Genomic DNA, 14,305 nt, shown 5'->3' on the forward strand with positions numbered 1-14,305 from the left:
ACTGCAACCAAAAAATAGCCGGGCGTTGAGGTGGGCGCCTGTAGTCCCAGCTACTCGGGAGGCTGAGGCAAGAGAATCACTTAAGCCCAGGAGTTGGAGGTTGCTGTGAGCTGCTGAGGCCACGGCACTCTACCGAGGGCCATAAAGTGAGACTCTGTCTCTACAAAAAAAAAAAAAGAAAAAGAAAAAGAGAGAGGAAAAAAACCCAAAAACTTCTGTTGTTTCCCCCATAATAAACTAATATTAGTTATATAATTTAAAAAACACAAAATTTTAAACAGAAACCACAAAATTCTCAGTAGACATAAATATTTTAATGTGAAAAAGGTCTATCTTATTCTTTAAATCTAAAAAGCAAGACAGGACAAATAAATTTGGGTGAGTCTACTCCATTTTCTGGGAACAAAATTTTTCCATGAATTTATTTTTCTTTTTCCTAGTAATTGTTTTATTGAAATATAACATACAGGGCGGCACCTGTGGCTCAAGGAGTAGGGCGCCGGTCCCATATGCCGGAGGTGGCGGGTTCAAACCCAGCCCTGGCCAAAAACCACACACACACACAAAAAAAAGAAACATAACATACAGACAGGAGAGTGCACAAATCATAAATGGAATATACTGTTATCAGTTCCCAGATTAAAATAGCAGACATCACTAGCACCCTGAAAGCCCCCCTCATTTCACCTTTCTCTTCCTCCCCTCCTCAGGATAATCACTACTATCTCAAGTTCTATCCAACACGGATTAGATATACCAGTTTTTGGCAGTGCCTGTAGCTCAGTGGGTAGGGCACCGACCACATACATGGAGGCTGGTGGTTCGAACCTAGCCTGGGCCAGCTAAAACAACAATGACAACCGCAACAACAACAAAAAATAGCCGGGCGTTGTGGTGGGCACCTGTAATCCCGGCTACTTGGGAGGCGGAGGCAAGAGAATCACTTGAGCCCAAGAGTTTTTTTTTTTTTTGTAGAGACAGAGTTTCATTTTATCGTCCTCAGTAGAGTGCCGTGGCATTATATAGCTCATAGCAACCTCCAACTCCTGGCCTTAGGAGATTTGCTTGCCTCAGCCTCCCGAGCAGCTGGGACTACAGGCACCCACCACGCCTGACTATTTTTTTTTTTTTGTTGCAGTTTGGCTGGGGCCGGGTTTGAACCCATGACCCTTGGTATATGGGGCCAGTACCGTACCCACTGAGCCATAGGTGCCACCTGAGCCCAAGAATTTGAAGTTACTGTGAGCTGTGATGCCATAGCACTGTACCCAGGGCGACAGCTTGAGACTGTCTCAAAAAAAAAAAAGATTTGCCATTTTTGAATTTTATATAAAAGAAAAAAGCAATTGTTGCTTTCTTGTGTCTATTACTTTTTTTCTACTCAACAGGATATTTATGAGAGTCATTCATGGCCGGGCACAGTGGCTCATGTCTGTAATCCTAGCACTCTGGGAACTTGAGGTGGGTGGGAGCTCATGAGTTGAAGGCCAGCCTGAGCAAGCGCAAGACCCTATCTCTACTAAAAATGAAAAACTCAGGCAAGAAGATCGCTTGAGCCCAAGAGTTTGAGGTTGCTGTAAGCTATGATGCTATGACACTCTACCAAAGGGGACAAAGTGAGACTCTGTCTCAAAAAGAAAAAAAAATGAGAGTCATTCATATTGTTACAAGTAGTCTACTTTTGTAGTGCAATAGACAATTCCATTGTATGAATTTACCACAATTTATCCATTTACTGTCAGTGGACACTTACTTGACTTGTTTTTCCAATAACTATTACAAATAGTGCTGCTATGAACATTCTTGTACTTGTTTTTTGGTGAACAAATACAGTCATGTATCATATAATGACATTTTGAGACAGAGACTCACTATGTCACCTTTGGTAGAGTGCCATGGCATCACAACTCACAGCAATCACAAACTCTTGGACTTAAGCGATTCTCTTGCCTCAGCCTCCCAAGTAGCTGGGACTACAGGCACCCACCACAACACCTGGCTATTTTTTGTTGCTATTGTCATTGTTGTTTTAGCTGGCCTGGGCTAGGTTCGAACCGGCCACCCTTGATGCACGTGGCTGGCGCCGTAAGACTGTGCTATGGGAGCTGAGCCACATAATGACATTTTGCTGTTTGGTCAATAATAGACCATATATATGACAGTGGTCCCATATGTTACAATGCCATATTTTTACTATATCTTTTCTATGTTGCCATAACATTTAGATATACAAATTCTTTTTTTTTATTGGATATACAAATTCTTACCATTGTGTTACAGTTGCCTACAATACCCTGTACCATAATATGCTGTATGGACTTCAATCTAGGTTTGTGTAAGTATACTCTATGATGTTTGCACAATGATAAAATTACCCAATGATGAATTTCTCAGAACATATTCCCATTATTACATGACACATGATGGTATATTGATTTCTTTAATTTTATTTTTTTATGTGTGGGTTTTGGCCAGGGCTGGGTTTGAACCTGCCACCTCTGGCATATGGGTCCAGCGCCCTACCCCTTTGAGCCACAGGTGCCACCCTGATGGTATATTGATTTCTGTAGGTATATGCTTAGGATTAGAATTGCTGAGTTGTAGGAAGATGTAAGTTCAGCCTTAATAGATACTGCCAAAAAGTTTTCCAGACCCATTGCACAAATTTATAGTTCCACCATTAGTGTTTGGGAATCCCAATTATTCCATATCCTTTTTTTTTTTTTTTTCTTTTTTTTTTTGGCCGGGGCTGGGTTTGAACCCGCCACCTCCGGCATAAATCCTTTTTTTTTTTTAAGAGACAGAGTCTCACTTTATTGCCCTTGGTAGAGTGCTGTGGCGTCATAGCTCACAGCAACCTCCAACTCCTGGGCTTAGGCAATTCTCTTGCCTCAGCCTTCCGAGTAGCTGGGACTATAGGCACGTGCCACAACGCCTGGCTATTTTTTGTTGCAGTTTGGTGGGGCTGGGTTTGAACCTGCCACCTCAGTATATGGGGCCGGCGCCCTACCCACTGAGCCACGGGCGCTACCCATACATATCCTTATCACCATTTGCTATTGTCTTTTTCAGTTTAGCTAGAATGTGGATGTAGAATTACATTTGTGTGTGTGTTTATTGTGATAAAATATATATAACAAAAAATTTACCATTTAGATGATTTTTTTTTTTTTTTTTTGCAGTTTCTTGGCTGGAGCTGGGTTTGAACCCACCTCTTGCTGGTGCCCTATTCCTTTGAGCCATAGGCACTGCCTGATTTTAATTTTTTTTAGAGGTAGGGTCTTGCTATGTTGCCCAGGCTGGCCTCCAATTTCTGGGCTCAAGGGATTCTTCTACCTCAGCCTTCCAAGTAGCTGGGTCTGTAGGAGTGCACCATGGCATCAGGCTTAGAGTGGTTTTTTTTTTTTTTAGAGACAGAATCTCACTTTGTTGCCCTCGGTAGAGTGCTATGGTGTCACAGCTCATAGCAACCTCCAGCTCTTGGGCTTAGGTGATTTTCTTGCCTCAGCCTCCTGAGTAGCTAGGACTACAGGCACCCACCACAACGCCCAGCTATTTTTTTGTTGCACTTTGGCTGGAGCTGGATTCGAACCCTCCACCCTTGGTATATGGGGCCGGCACCCTACTCATTGAGCCACAGGTGCTGCCTATGCTTACACTGTTTGTAAGTGTACAGTTCAGTAGCATTAACTACTCACATTGTGGTTTTAATTCATATTTCCCTGATAACTAAAGAAGTTCAGCATCTTTTGATATGTTTACTGACCACTTGGAGATCTTCCGTGAAGTTCTGTTTAAGTCTTTTGTCCTTTTTGCTATTGGATTGTCTGTCTTTCTTCTTGTTAATGTGTGGGTTCTTCATATATTCTGGATATGAATACTTTTTGGATATATGCATCATAAATGTCTTGTCTCTTTTCACTTTTTTTTTTTTTTGAGTCTCAAGCTGTCACCCTAGGTAGAGTGCTCTGGCATCATAGCTCACAGCAACCTTCAACTCTTGGGCTCTAGTGATCCTCTTGCTCCATTTTTCTATTTTTAGTAGAGATGGGGAGTCTCGATTTTTGCTCAGGCTGGTCTCCAATGCATGAGCTCAAGCAATCCACCTGCTTAGGCCTCCCAGAGTCCTAGGATTACAGGTGTAAGCCACCGTGCCAGTCCAATTTTTTTTTTTTTTTTTGAGACAGAAGCTCATTTTGTCACCCTCAGTAGAGTGCCATGGCATTAAGCTCAAACTCTTGGGCTCCTCAAACACTTGGGCTCAAGCGATCCTTTTGCCTCAGCCTTTCGAGTAGTTGGGACTGTAGGTGCCCACCACAATGCCTGGCTAGTTTTAGAGATGAGGTTTCACTCTTGCTCAGACTGGTCTCAAATTCCTGAGCTCAAGCAATCTACCTGCCTCAGCCAATTTTAATGTTTTTAACTGAAAAAGTTTTATATGCATAATAATATTCAAACAGTACCAAAGCAGCAAAATGAAATGGAAACCTGCTCTAGCTCCAGACTTTTCAAAGCTCCTCCCCAGAGGCAATCACTGTCAGTAGTTTCTCTTTTATCCTTCCAGAGAGTTTCTATCATATCTAAGTATATATACAAATAGATCCTTTTTTCCTCTGACAAACAGTTACTGCACAATGTTCTCCTTTTTTTTCTTTCACATTAATAGATTTTGGAGATCTTTCTGTATCAGCATAGATAGGTCTACTTCATTCTTCTGAGTGACTGTACCGCATAGTACTTAGTTAAATACGTGATTGCATGTGATAATTAAACAAAATAAAATAAAAAGGCATATAATTTATTTATTTATTTTTGGAGACAGAGTCTCACTCTGTTGCCCCTGGTAGAGTGCCATGGTGTCATAGCTCACAGCAACCTCAAACCCTTGGGCTCAAGGAATCCTCTTGCCCTAGCCTCCCAAGTGGCTGGGACTATAGGCACCCATCTCAACGCCCAACTAATTTTTCTATTTTTAGTAGAGACAACATCTCCCTCTTGCTCAGGCTGGTCTTGAACGTCTGAGATCAGTCAATCCACCCATTTCAGCCTTTCAGAGTGCTAGGATTACAGGTGTGAGCCAATGTGCCCAGCTTTTGTGTGAACATTTTTTTTTCTTTGAGACAGAGCCTCAAGCTGTCGCCCTGGGTAGAGTGCTGTGCCATCACAGCTCACAGCAACCTCCAACTCCTGGGCTTAAGCGATTCTCTTGCCTTGGCCTCCCAAGTAGCTGGGACTACAGGCGCCCACCACAACGCCTGGCTATTTTTTGGCTGTAGTTGTCATTGTTGTTTGGCAGGCCTGGGCTGCATTCAAACCCACCAGCTCTGGTGTATGTGGCTGGTGCCTTAGCCGCTTGAGCTATAGGCGCCAAGCCTTGTGTGAACATTTTTGAAAAGCAAATTGTTTTCTGGAAAGCCTATACATTATTCTTCTTCCAGCAGATTACTTTTACATGATGAAAACCTACCACATCGTTTATCTAGCTCCTGTGTATTAGGCTCTATTGTTTCAGGATTTCGTTTAATTCTCACATAGGTCTGGCACAATGGGTAATATAATTTTCATTTTATGGATAAATTAACTGAGGCCCATAGAGATTAAGTAACCAGTCCAATGCAGAACTGCAATCAATCCCAGGTCCCTCTCTCTCAAGTTCATGCCCTTTTTTGATTGTTTTCTTTTGTTTTGTTTGATTTTGGACCTTAGATATAAAGGTTTGAGGTAAATGTACTCCTCAATTCATGATATATTTCATCATTGGTTGGCCTTGTATTTCTTGGATGCTCACAGTTGTGATCTAACTACACTATGTGCAAATGGGATGAATCAATATTTGCACATTTTGACCTACAAATATGGCAGCCTCATATGGTTCAACCTATGACTTATGTTACAGTGTTTATTATATTGTAGTCATTAGTTTCTACATGTATAGTTGAGTCTCATAGTGTATGTTCAGCATCTATGTTAGGCACTCAGGGAAAGTGGACAGAACTGATGAATCACTGCCTATCTGAAAAGGAAATGAGGAAAACAAACTTTTCCTCCTTGAACTATTCTACAGACTTTAACCATGAGGTCAGTTCTTCAATTGGATTCCTTTTCAGATCATGATGAGGAAGGTTTAGGAATGTTATTCAATGGAGGCTGATTCTTTGCAGCATTATAGAATCATAAAATTTCAGAACTGAAAAGAACTTCATATTTTTCACAGGGTGAAAGTGAGTTCCTGAAAATTTGTTAGTTACTCAAAATACAATTAGTTTTTATTTGCACTAGTAAATATAAAAGTATACCAGAATTCAGATAGCCTACCTTGCTAATATATTGCTTTGAAAAGTTTCAATTAAAAAAAATTTTTTTTTGAGACAGTCTTGCTCCTTTGCCTGGGATAGAGTGCGGTGGCATGATCATAGCTTACTGCAACCTCAAACTTCTGGGCTCAAGTGATCTGAGCTACTGCAATCACAGTAGCTGGGACTACCGGTGTGGGCCATCATTCTTACCTATGCATAATATAATTTACTGAAAAAACCCTCAAACTATGAGTTCACACTTATAACCTCCAATTTTTTCTCCCTTCCCATATTTGTAACTTCATTTCCCAGTGATAAACCTGGCTTCATCGTGTTTAATATATTAGTGATTTATTTGATCAATCATCCTGTATGTAATCAATCTCCCAACTACGAGACCTCCCGCACTTGGATGACACGTTTTTTCTCCTCTTGGGCTCTTGCGTTAGAAGACCCTGTGAAGGGCTGCCTCCCTCTTCATCTTTGAAGATTTCCATAGCTTCCTTACCTGCTAGGTCAATGACACCTGGCTCTAGACTACTAGGTGCAAATGCTTACTTTGTTCTCTATACTTAGTATCTTTTAGGTCTACATATTTTAGCAAGGAAAAGGGGAAGAGGAAGCCTATGCAACTGTGAGGTACTGTACCTCTTTTATTAAGCTTTTTACTCACATTTTATTTCTTAGAAGTGGGATTATTGGATAAAAGGGGGTTTTTAGGGCTTTAAAAAAGTATTATCAATCTATCTTTAAAAAGATTGCACCAGGGCGGCGCCTGTGGCTTAGTGGATAGGGTGCGGGCCACATATACCGAGGGTGGTGGGTTCGAACCAGGCCCCAGCCAGCTAAAACAGCAGTGACAACTGCAACAAAAAATAGCCAGGAGTTGTGGCCGCAGGAGTTGGAGCCTGCTGTGAGCTGTGATGCCACAGCACTCTACCAAGGGCGACAAAGTGAGACTCTGTCTCAAAAAAAAAAAAGATTGCCCCAATTTACAATCTTTTAAGTACTGAACACCCATTTCCCATTTCCCTGCAGCGTTGTCAGTATTTACCATTATATATAATAATGCCCTTTTTTGACTGTGTCAGTTTGTGAGGGATAAGGGGTCGATAAGTTTCCTATTCCCCCAACTGCTTCTACTAGGGACACAGAAGAGGTCCTTTTCCTTATTTATTTTGTTATTTCATCTCCTTTAAAGTGATTTGGGGGCGCCGGCCCCATATACCGAGGGTGGTGGGTTCAAACCCAGCCCTGGCCAAATTGCAACAAAAAATGCCAGGTGTCGTGGCGGGCGCCTGTAGTCCTAGTTACTCGGGAGGCTGAGGCATGAGAATCGCCTAAGCCCAAGAGCTGGAGGTTGCTGTGAGCTGAGATACCACAGCACTCTACCGAGGGCGACAAAGTGAGACTCTGTCTCTAAAAAAAACCAACAAAAACAGTGATTTGGGCCGGGGAAGGGGGAGCCAGTTACCGCAGAGGGGGAGGCCGAGCAGCACCTGGCCCCGAGGCGCTCACCTCACAGAACGCCGCGGGAACCAGGCCCTCCTTTCCCAGAGGGTCACCTATGGGTCTCGCTGCAGCAGATGGCGCCGTGGAGCGCGCGCCCGGACCGTGCCTCCGTGACGTATTTCCGCGTCATCTGCCTCCGAGGTTTGCTCCCATTGGTTGCTGGCAAAGTAATAGGGGCGGAGCCGAGTGGGTGTGTGCCAGGCGCCGCAGCTCGGGTGGGGGCTAGGTTTCCCCCTCCCCGGTCCTCCCCCGTCCTCCTGTGGCTCCCGGGGACCGCTTCGCGGAGCTGCTGGGAGCCCAGCTACCGCGGCGGCTGCACTTTCTCGGGCGAGAGCTGGAGCAGGGCTCTAGCGTGCGCGTGGCGGGGCCGCTCGAGCCCGAGGGACTGGCTGACTGAGCGAGAGAGGAGGGATTCCCGGGCTGCTAAGCCGCACATACTGCCGGCTCCGCACCGGCTGGACAGCCCTTTGGCTCCCCACGCGCCGAGCCCCGGGCGGGTGGGGTGGGGAGGTCCCCGGAGACCGCCGCCGGCCGGTGGGGGCTGACAGGACCACGCGGGACGCGCCCCCGGTAGGCAGCCAGTCCCCGGGCACCGCGGCCCCGACTTGGCCCCGCGTTGCGGGCGCGGGGCAGCGCAGAGGAAGCGAGAGGGGCCGCCCTCCCCCGGAGTTGGAAGCGCCTTTCCTGGGTCCAGAATGCCCAAGAAGAAGCCAACGCCCATCCAGCTGAACCCGGCCCCCGATGGCTCCGCGGTTAACGGGACTAGCTCTGCGGAGTAAGTATGAGTTGGGCGGCAAACCTGGGGCTGGGCTGGGGAGGCCCCCGCTGGGGAGCAGAAGCGCGCGCCGGGCTTCGCTCCTGTTGGTCACGTACGGCTGGGGCTGGCGGGGGGCGAGGAATTCCCGGCCGCCGAGGTATCGGTGACTAAGCACTGATTGTGCTCCTGACTCAGACCAGTTAGTAGACTAGGGAGTCTCGATTTTTTAATCCCTTTTCCGGATCTTTCCGTCGTCCCTGGCTAGTGACCAGTTGTCTTCTCCCAAGAAAACAAAAGCTGGCACCTTCCTCCTACTTCCTCCCAGCTGTTTTCTAAACGTGATTCCCCTGGGATTCTGCCCTGTAACGGAGAGAGGAGGCCAATGTCTTGGAAAGAATTAAGGTCACGTCTTCGTCTTTGAGACCGGCTCAGGATATGGAGTGTGAAGTTGGAATGGGCAGGCGAGCAGCATCGTCACCTTCGTGCCTGACACCTGTGGGGCAGGACTACCTTGTTGTAGGCCAGCTGTCTGGCCAGCGGGGGCGTGCACACAGACTTCCCCGTGGCTTTTCCATTGCTGACTTGGGGGCTTCTGGTCCTTGGCTTTCCTGGGAACTGTCTTGAAGGATGGGGCTTTCCTCTTCATTCATTCATTCATTCATTCATTCATTCAACAGGCCATCCCCTCCCTAATGACTCTCTGGCTTTCCTCACTTGACCAGCTTTCTTAAGCGTCTGACCTCAGAAATGAACAAACATCAGGACCACTCCATATTTGCAGCTTTCAGTTTTGCTCATAAACCAGCATTTTATTTCATTAAATAACTATGAGGCTGTTTAATGGGGGTTTCTGAGTTCCCACAACTTTTTTGGGTCCTGCGTAAGGGACAAGACTATGTGAAGAAGAGACAGACACTCTGCTAGCTGAAAGAATAGCCAGAAAAGATGAGGTCCTTAATCTTTTACTGGCAGACTTTAGGAAGCTAGCTGATGAAATGAGCAGAGTAGGCCTGGGCCTTCTGCCCTTTAGTAGTTTCTGTAACCTTCTCTACCCCTCCCCCCTTGATTTTAAAAACTCTGGGACCTGTTGGCTTGGTGACCGTTTATCCCTGTAGTTATCACCACAGGCCAGCAGTGGACCTGTGATTTGAGTTCAGGCAGTTTCCTCACACCTGCTCCCACAGATTTCTTTCTTTAGGTCCTCCTCAATATTGCAATGTTTGTTTTGTGTGATACTGACTTGTATAGGTCAGTGGATTGCATTGCAAGCGTTTGTTTATTTCAGAGTATTTTATCCTCTTAACACAGACTGAAAGTTCCCCAGAGGATTCCTCAGCAGTCCTTAATGTTTTCAGGACAAATTTTGACCGCAGTGGATTCTGGTTCAATGTTGTGGCCTGATGACCCTTTTCCTGTTTAATTTGGAGATGGATACTGAGCAGAAGTACCTGTTGTCATTCTTTTGTTGATTGTGATACCACAGCTGTATTCTCTCAAGGGGGTGGAATTTCATTAAAAGAAAACAGAAGAAACTACCCTAGAGTTTGTGGCAGAAAAAATGTGCATGGATCTGAGACATTCTAACTGCGGGTCCTCTTTCACTTCCTCCATGGGATGGTCCATACTTACTCTAGTCCCTTTGCTGCAGCGCATTCACCTTCTTCCTTGGCTAGGTAGAAAGCATTTTAACCTATCTGCCTAAATGTCATTTCCTCAGAAATGCTCACAACCATTTAATCTAAAGTAGGTCTCTCTTGTGTCACTTGAGCTTTTAATGAGACTGAATCATTGTCATTTTTTGCTGAGGTGTTTTTTAATACCTGTCTCTCGTATACCATAAACTTCAAGCAGAGGGCTGCCTTTTTTGATTCAGTGCTGTTATATAGTACCTAAAACAGTACCTGGCAGATAATAGATGCCCAAATGTTTTTTAATGCATCAATGAGTGAATGAAATTTCGAATATTTGCACAATGTGTTAATAAATCTTTTTATGTCGTTTATTTCTCCCCTTTCTCCCATTCCCTTCATCCCATTTCTTTTTCTTTCACTGGTACCCACTCTAAGGCTTTAATGTATCCTATCTGTTAATTTGGTTGTATGTGTCCCCTTGGGAAGTAGATACAGTGTTGTGTGTTTTTGTGTTTAGGGTGCTAAATGCTATTATGCTATAAATCTGTATCAGACAGGATAGATTAGATATGTTGAGGTAACAAGCACAAAATGTCAGTAGTTTAACACTCTTTCAGGTCAGTGGGAAGCTCTCTAGGTTGAAGTCTTCAGGGAGCCAGGCTGATAAGGCACTGCCTCTGAAATATGCTTACATAAAGGAATCTTGTGAACTACATTCAGGCTCTTTTTTTTTTTTTTTTTTTTTTTTTTTGAGACAGAGCCTCTAAGCTGTTGCCCTGGGTAGAGTGCTGTGGTGTCACAGCTCACAGCAACCTCCAACTCCTGGGCTTAAGCAATTCTCTTGCCTCAGACTCCCAAGTAACTGGGACTACAGGCACCTGCCACAACGCCTGGCTATTTTTTGGTTGTAGTTGTCGTTGTTTGGCAGGCCTGGGCTGGATTTGAACCCACCAGTTCTGGTGTATGTGGCTGGCACCTTAGCCGCTTGAGCTACAGGTGCCGAGCCTACATTCAGGCTCTTAAAGTTTTTGCCCAGAAGTGACACATGTCACTTTACTGGCCAAAGTAAATTATGTGCCATGCTGATCTTCAAAGGGGATGGAGACCTTTTTGAGAAGAAAGAAAAGAACCAGGAGTATTTGAACAGAAGCAATGATATTCCTAAAATTTGCATTAGTTTTTTTTTTTGTAGAGACAGAGTCTTACTTTATGGCCCTCGGTAGAGTGCTGTGGCCTCACACAGCTCACAGCAACCTCCAACTCCTGGGCTTAAGCGATTCTCTTGCCTCAGCTTTCCAAGTAGCTGGGACTACAGGCGCCCGCCACAACGCCCGGCTATTTTTTTGGTTGCAGTTTGGCCGGGGCCGGGTTTGAACCTGCCACCCTTGGTATATGGGGCCAGCGCCCTACCTACTGAGCCACAGGCGCCGTCCTGCATTAGTTTTTTTAACCAAATACAACATTTTTGAGCACAGTATGAGTTATCTAGTTCATTATTTTTTCAGAGCAGTTAATCATGTGCATTTACTATATTTTACTTATTTATTCCCCTAGAATTAAGTATCTTTGTTGTTTCTAACCCCTTGTTATCTCAAACAGTAGTGACCATGACCATTTTCTACATGTCTCCTTTGGGTCTTTGTGAGAGTTTCCATTGGAATGTACTGAGAAGTGGCATTTCTGGGTCTTAGGGTATCTTGCTTCTCCTTCCAAAATGAGGCATATTTTTAATCTTTTTTTTTTTAGACAGAGTTTCACTATGTCACTCTTGGACACAGTGCCATGGCATCACAGCTCACAGCAACCTCAAACTCTTGGGCTTAAGCAATTCTCTTGCCTCAGTCTCCCAAGTATCCAGGCCTACAGGCACCTGCCCCAATGCCTGGCTGTTGTTTTTTTTTGTTGCAGTTTGTGCGGGGCTGGGTTTGAATTCGCCGCCCTCAGTATATGGGGCCAGTGCCCTACTCACTGAGCCACAGGAGCTGCCCAGCTTCCTCACTTTCTTCAGGCCTCTGTTTAAATGTCATCTCCTTATAAGAGGCTTGCCTTGATCACTCTACTGTAGCGCTCCCTGACATTCTCTTTGCCTTATTTTTCTTTGTAGCATGACCACTAAGTGATGTTGCATAGCATATAGGTGTCTGCCCTCTCCATAGACTATAATGTAAGCTTCCTGAGGGTTGGGCTTTGCTTTGCTCATTGCTCAGTGTGTAGAACAGTATCCGCCATGTAGTAGATACTTGGTAGATATCTGCTAATTAAGTGATTGGATAGTTCCTACCTTGAAGGAGTACTGTAAAGATTAACAAGATAACAGAAAATTGCTTTGAAGGCCATAAACTTAGAAGGGTTCATTGCCTGGCCTTGATGGTGTCTGGGTTTTGGATTTTGAACTGGTTCTGTGTAACCCTGAATGAAACACTCAGACTTATTGCATTCAGATCATAGTTCATAGCCTCAGTAGTTATTCACATGTTGGTAATATATACCTCCAATTCTTGGGCTTAGGCAATTCTCTTGCCTCAGCCTCCTGAGTGGCTGGGACTACAGGTGCTTGCCACAATACCTGGCTATTTTTTTGTTGCAGTTTGGCCGGTGCCGGGTTCAAACCTGCCACCCTTGGTATATGGGGCTGGCACCCTACCCACTGAGTCACAGGTGCTGCCCTGGGCATGATTTTAAATGTTATCAGACAACGTGAACTAGAAAAAAAAAATCCATTAACAGTGAAGAACTCGTGGTACCAAATTGGTAAAATCACTTTTCCCCAGGCACCTTGGGTTTATTTCAGACATTGTACTTAACTCCATTCAGAGATGGAGTTGGGTAATATGGAACTTGATGTTTATACAAGTTCTGGGGTCTTCAAAGAGAAATAATGCAAAAATATGTCTTTTGCCAATTTAGCAAAAATATGTAAGCGTATTGTCAGGATCTTAAGTGTTAGAATGAAATTAATTGAAAATAAGATAACATTCCTCTGTTTAAAGTGTTTTTCTGATTCCTTTGCAATTAGAATAAAATCCAAACTCCTTATATTGGGCTGTGAGACCCAGTGATCTGGTGCTGTCTCCTCCCACCCCACCACATTTCCTGCCGCTCCTTTCTTCCCCCGACCCTGGTCCTCTTTCACTTCCTCCATGGGATGGTCCATACTTACTCTAGTCCCTGCAGTGCATTCACCTTCTTCCTTGGCTAGGTAGAAAGCATTTTCACCTATCTGCCTAAATGTCATTTCCTCAGAAACTTACTTGGAAATAGTTCAGGAATAAAAACCACAATGGGTAAAGAAAATAGGGCAAAATATTCACAATTGTTTTGTTTAGTTGGTTGGTTATGGGATTCACTATTTCATTCTTTCGATTTTTTCTGTACGTTTGAAAAATGTTATAATTTAAAAATATTCAAAGAACAAAGTTCATCCCAAGTCTTATGTTTTGTAATGTCAGCTCAACATATTTGTTCTCCCATCCCTAATCCCTTTGTACTTCTGGTTTATATTGTATAATAAACATCGCATTAAATCAAATCTCACTTGCTAATGAATAACACAAATTAGTATTTTATTACATTACCATGTAATTTTTTTTTTTTTTTTTTTTTGAGACAGAGCCTCAAGCTGTGTGGCCCTGGGTAGAGTGCTGTTGCATCATAGCTCACAGCAACCTCCAACTCCTGGACTTAAGTGATTCTCAGCCTCCCAAGTAGCTGGGACTACAGGCGCCTACCACAATGCCCAGCTATTTTTTGGTTATAGTTGTCATTGTTGTTTGGCGGGCCCAGGCTGGATTCAAACCCGCTAGCTCTGGGGTATGTGGCTGGTGCCTTAGCCACTTGAGCTATAGGCGCCAAGCCTGTATTTTTTTTTTTGTCACCCTTGGTAGAGTGTTGTGGCATCTTAGCTCACAGCAACCTTATACTCTTGGGTTTAAGTGATTCTCTTCTCTCAGCATTTCAAGTAGCGGGGACTACAGGCACCCGCCACAACGCCTGGCTATTAGAGACAGGAGTCTTACTCTGGCTCAGGCTAGTCTCAAACTTGTGAGTTTAGGCAATCCACCCACCTGGGCCACCCGGAGTGCTAGGATTACAGGTGTGAGCCACTGCGC

General features: G+C 44.4%; 1 protein-coding gene across 1 annotated transcript in view; it reads left to right on the forward strand.

The window, feature by feature from the left end:
• The first annotated feature begins 7,995 nt into the window (after window positions 1-7,995).
• MAP2K1 (mitogen-activated protein kinase kinase 1) overlaps window positions 7,996-14,305 on the forward strand; it is an 83,129-nt gene continuing 76,819 nt past the window's right edge. Inside the window, exon 1 of the mRNA XM_053596095.1 lies at window positions 7,996-8,583. Coding sequence (XP_053452070.1) covers window positions 8,504-8,583 — 80 coding nt within the window. The 5' untranslated portion in view covers window positions 7,996-8,503. The remainder of the gene's footprint in view (window positions 8,584-14,305) is intronic.

The sequence above is a fragment of the Nycticebus coucang genome, chromosome 6 (genome assembly GCF_027406575.1).
Source record: "Nycticebus coucang isolate mNycCou1 chromosome 6, mNycCou1.pri, whole genome shotgun sequence".
NCBI lineage: Eukaryota > Metazoa > Chordata > Mammalia > Primates > Lorisidae > Nycticebus > Nycticebus coucang.